The sequence below is a fragment of the Ursus americanus genome, chromosome 25 (genome assembly GCF_024610735.1).
Source record: "Ursus americanus isolate L20-20 chromosome 25, mUrsAme1.1.p, whole genome shotgun sequence".
Classification (NCBI taxonomy): domain Eukaryota; kingdom Metazoa; phylum Chordata; class Mammalia; order Carnivora; family Ursidae; genus Ursus; species Ursus americanus.
This window is the reverse complement of record NC_142151.1, coordinates 46,097,216-46,102,759: the sequence shown is the minus strand read 5'-3', so window position 1 is coordinate 46,102,759 and position 5,544 is coordinate 46,097,216. Positions and strand designations below refer to the sequence as shown.

Below are 5,544 nucleotides of genomic sequence, written 5' to 3'. Positions count from 1 at the left end.
CAAGAGCCCCTTATTTATTGATTAAAATTTTTTTTATTTGAGTATAGTTGACCTTAATATAACATTAGTTTCAGATGTACAGCATAGTGATTCAATTATCTGAAATTCTTTGGGTTAATTAATATTATATATTTGGTCCTTTCTCTAATCTTATTACTTACATAGCAACTATCTCAAGTATTCCCTATCTTCAATCGTTGCATACTTTGTCATTTTCTCACATTGCTGATTTAAAAGGCATTTGCTTTAGAGACCTCATTAGATGGCTACATGGAATTTCACTTGGTTGCTTTAAAAGGTTTTCTTCTTATAATTAGAAAGGGCAGATATCTGCTTCCATTTTGTATCTTGTCCCCTAGTTTATTCTAAAGAATAAGAAAAGCAAAATGAGAGTAAGAACAGGTCATTGTTAACCTCCGCACCTCAATACCAGGATAAGGGCCACCACAGCATTTCCAATGGTGGTAGAGACAGGAACTGTATCTGCAGCCCAGACACATCCCCTCAATTCCCAACACCACAGTTCCAGAAAAGTAGCTCATCCCAAGGCACCTTTTTCAGCTGCGTGTACTGAGGATGGTATCTTTTCCTAAAAATTACCACCATCTTCTCCCAGCTGTTAATATTTCACATTATTAAGAACACTGTCATGAAATTGACATTGATATTAAGATACAGAGATTAAAAATAGAGTTAACATTAAAATGTAAATGACTGCGAGCAGGGTCACCCACTGACAAAATGTCAGCAAATAAATCTCTCAATGGAGATAAAATATACACATTTTATGCATAGTTTTTGTTTATTTTTTATTTTTATATTTTTGCATAGTTCTTGTTTAAAGTGAGGGTGAGATTGTGGCAAAGGATGCTTAGGAGTGTCCGCCAAATTCCACGGCATGGAGATGAACTGCATTATATTGATACATAAAACAGGTTTTCAGTGACTATCATATTTGTCATTCATACTGAAAAGTCACACTTCATTAATGGTTGTTGAAACCTTTCACTAATTATTAAAATAACACATGATATCCATTTTTTGTTTTAGATGCTTTCCTCAGAGAAAACACCATTCTAGAGTTCAAAAAGGAAAAAAAAAAGCCAAAAAAAACCCCTTTTCTGATAGTCATGATCTCAGATGTTTACTGAACCCTAAAGTTGCAAAGGGTGAAAAAAGTCATCCAGGAATGTCTTGTCATGGAGATGGGTGGGTGGGCCCTGATTGCTCATTCTGTGATTTCAGACTTACACAGAGAGCTCAGCAATTGCAGTTTTCACTAAGTGGTCCACCATCTACATAAGATGAAGAGTTTTTCAGCAAGAAGCCTGCCTCCTTGTGAGCCCAGGAAATATTTTCTTTACGCTGTTAACTACAAAGCTTATGATAGTTTAAATGGGTAGATAACGATCTCTGTTTCTGTAAAAATTGATATTCTGATATTTCTAGCACAGGAAAATATTTCTAAATTAACAAAATTGACCCAATTTTCAATTAAGTGAAATAAACACATATGTCCTTGGTGGTTATAACCTAAACATTACTAATGAATCTCTTGTGTAAGACTCTGGGAATATAGAGTGGAACAAACAGAACTGGGGAAAATGTCCTGCGAGACACAGATACAAATAATGTTAACATCAGTGTAGGCAAGGTATGCAATAATAAGTACCAGATTACAAGGCCAAAGGGAACTTTCTTTTCTTTTATTCCAACATCATTTTAAGTACTTGTAAGATGATAAGGACAATTTTTCTAATTTATTAATCCTGTAAAATGTGTAATGAATGCTTAGTGTAAATATAACTATTCAGATAAAAAAAAGAAAAAAGATTTTAATAAAGAAAAGGCAAAATGATTACTGTTGATAGTTTTCAGAAATACCTCCCAGAGTTTTATGATTCTTGTGTTTTTATATTTCATGGTCCTTTCTATTTCAATTTTATTATTTATTGATTATTTTTTCTATATATGTGTCTGTTTTTCTTCTGATTTTTTAGGAATAATTGGCAGATAAAATTGTATGTAATGATTTAATACACATAAACATTGTGAGATGAAAAGCAGTCAAGTTAATTAACATAGCCATCACCTTATGGTGAAAAAAAATATTTTTTTATTTTGTGGTGAGAACGCTTAAGATCTCTTAGCCAATTCCAAGTGTATAATATGGTATTATTAATTATTATCCATGCTGTACTTAGATCCTCACAACTTATTCATCCCCTTTAAAATAATTATTTTGAATTCTATTTCACATAACTCCTAGATTTCCATCTGTTTGGTCTTAGCTACTGGAAAAATATTGTGCTCCCCTGATGGTGTCATATTACTTTGCCTTTTCATGTTTTTATGAAACATCATGGCTTTGCAGTGATGTCTACAGATTTGAGGGAGCAGTTGCCTCTTGCAGCCTTTTCAAACTGGCTTTGGTGGGAAAAGACTGGCAACTCCAAAGGAGTGTGAAGCTGTCCGCTAGGTGGGGTGCAGTGTTTCCACTTCCAGGGAGGGGGCAGTAGAGCCTCAGTGGGCTGGGCATAGAGCAGTGCAGTCTAGTCATAGCTGCATTTTAGGCCCCAGGGTGTGGAGTGCAGAGCGGTGACAGCCTGGCCTAAATGGTCCTGGATCAAAGCCGTGACTGAGGACCCAACAGGCAGGGTGCATGGTGCAGAAAGGAAGAAGTGACCTGGTGAAATCCCCTTAAAAGGGATTAATTAATGACAGACCTTCAGAGCAACAAGTTTTCAAAGAGTAAGGTGAAAAAAAAAGCTCCATTATTAGGATGTCACTAAAGAATTACTAGTGAAATATCAATTGTAATGTGTGAGAAAGCCACTTTACATCAACATGCACATTTTAAAATGCTCAATCAGATTTATTCAATTTATCCTAGCTTGTAAGAGTTCCAAATATAGTGAGGATTGTGATTTGAATGGCAAAGCTTTGTACAGAGGGCTAAATTTACTCCCTCAGTTAAGCTTAGGGGATCTGCAAGAGCTTGAGGGACCACATCCATGTGCACAATCCCTTGTAGAGATCTTGAATCTATTCCTTCTGATACAGTTACATACTTTACTCCTACCAATGTACATAAAGGGTCAATAAAAACAAAATATAGAGACGTATTATATTCCATAATGCCCTCAATGCAATAGACTCCTTGAAAATTGGAAAGGGCAGTTTGAACACTAGTTATTCCAAAAATGTGACAAAAGTCTAGAATTTTTTTTTAAGATTTTTTTTTATTTATTAATTTGACAGAGAGAAACAGCCAGTGAGAGAGGGAACACAAGCAGGGGGAGTGGGAGAGGAAGAAGCAGGCTTCCAGCAGAGGAGCCTGATGTGGGGCTCGATCCCACAGTGCTGGGATCACGCCCTGAGCCAAAGGCAGACGCTTAACGACTGAGCTACCCAGGCGCCCCTAGAATTTTTTTTAAATAATTGTTTCCCCACAGTGAAGGTGAGAAGAAGTAGTATGGGCACTTAGCTGGAAAGGTTTATGGGACCAGGAGAGGTGAAAGAGGGGTGGGTAATAGTATAACTTCACAACTTTGTGTATATTATGTTTAGTACTATTTTCCTCATGTGGTTGTTCTGGCCTGGATTTGAATTTATGGGTGTCTGAGGAGGATGATGCCAAGATCAGGACATAACATTCACACCATTAAATTTAACAGTACTTACTTTTAACGATACTTTAGCATGGGTCATAATTGTACCCATTTAGCCAAAATAGAGGTAACTGTGTATGTGGTCCCCTTAACTAAGTGACAGGGATAGTTCTGTAAGACTTTACCTGTCAAATCTGGTGACAACTGAGTTGAGGTGGGGCAGAGGAGAAGCTTTATCAAATTTGCTGTGACTGCCTGTCTTTGGATGGAGACTATAGCTGAGATGGAAAATCAACTGCACTCATCACCAATGTGAAGCTGACAAAGTCATGTAACCCTGGCATCTGGCTGGTAGGTGGGGACAAAAGGGATGGTGAATCACATATTAGGTGTTTTACAGGCCGGGTCTAGAAATGGTGCACATCACTACCACAGCCATTCTGTTAACTAGGGTACATAGTCACACCTAACGGTATAGAAATATGGAAAAAAAAAAAGCGGTCTACTGTGTTTCCAGGGATAACAACCAACGTGTTTGGCAAACATCAGTTGCTGTCAGACACTAAGAGTAAATACCCACAGAGTTTAGTTTTAGTGGAAAGTAAAAAATGGAACAGGGTTCACAGTAAGCTGTTTAAAGAAAGTGAGAATGTCCGTATGACTGCAGAATAAATGATATAAAGACAAATAGTATTAGAAGCTTCAGGTTTTAAGCCTCTTCATCCTTCCTTTCAGTCGGATGCATTGAGTCATTTCTCCTTTACATCTTTGAGAGCAATGCAATTTTTTTAATTGAGTCATGAAAAGCTTGCCTCACTTGCTTGTTTCTCAGTGTGTAAATAAAGGGATTCAACATGGGTGAGATAGAAGCAATAAGGAGTGAAATCCCTTTATTAATAGCTACTTCATCCTTGGCTGAAGGTTTGACATAAATGAAGATGCAGCCACCATACGTAATGGAAACAACGATCATGTGGGAGGAACAAGTGGAAAAGGCCTTTTTCCTTTGCTGGGCAGAGGGAAACCGTAGAATGGTCCCAATGATGTAAATGTAGGAAAGAGCTACACACATGAGGGTGACGATGAGGGTCAACGCAGTACAGACTATAACCATCTGTTCTATCAACCATGTGTCTGAGCAAGAGATCTTCAGGATAGGAGATGCGTCACAGCAAAAATGATCAATGATGTTTGAATCACAGAATTTCAGACCTAAACCTAGACTCATTGGTGGGAGAATGATGATGAGTGCTGCTACCCAACAGAAGAGGATGAAGTTCCTGCAGACTGTGGGGCTCATGATGGTGGTGTAACGCAGGGGTTTGCAGATGGCCACATAGCGATCATAGGACATAGTGGTCAGGAGAAAAAATTCTGTTACTGCAAAGAGGTCTGTAAACAACAGTTGACTGGCACAAGCATTATAGGTAATGGACTTGTCCCCAGATGATATGCTGTATAAGAATCTGGGGACACAAGCAGTTGTGAATGAAATTTCTAAGAAGGAGAAATTTTGGAGGAAAAGATACATCGGTGTTTTAAGGTGGGGATCAATCAGAGTGAGGGTGATGATGGTTAGGTTTCCAGATACACTCAACATGTAGGAAAGAAACAGAAAGATAAAAAGCAAAATTTTCAGTCGGGGGTCTTCTGTTAGTCCCAGCAAGATGAAAGTTGTTAGTGACATTTGGTTTCTCATCCTTGACTACTGTTTTTTGCCCAAGCTGCTTGAAACAATAAGGAAGAGTATATGAAGAACTCCAAAGTCCTGGCCAGCGTGTAACCTCACGAGAAGTAAATCTGAGAGTGATTCCTATACACTGGTTAGTTGAGAAGTGAGTGCGCGTAACACACGATAACGTTTGATTACGTCTTTGTGTTACACAAACTGAGTCTTCATATTTGAATCACATACTTTCTGTTGCTGCTTCTA

The 5,544-nt window shown here is 38.0% G+C and overlaps 1 protein-coding gene across 1 annotated transcript; it reads right to left on the bottom strand.

Annotated features, from left to right (window-relative positions):
• Nucleotides 1–4,371: 4,371 nt before the first annotated feature.
• Nucleotides 4,372–5,325, bottom strand: LOC123778902 (olfactory receptor 6C2-like). Its single transcript, XM_045776557.2, has one exon. It carries the CDS (start codon nt 5,308–5,310, stop codon nt 4,372–4,374), a length of 939 nt encoding a protein of 312 aa, XP_045632513.2. The 5' UTR covers nt 5,311–5,325.
• Between the last annotated feature and the right edge of the window lie 219 nt (nt 5,326–5,544).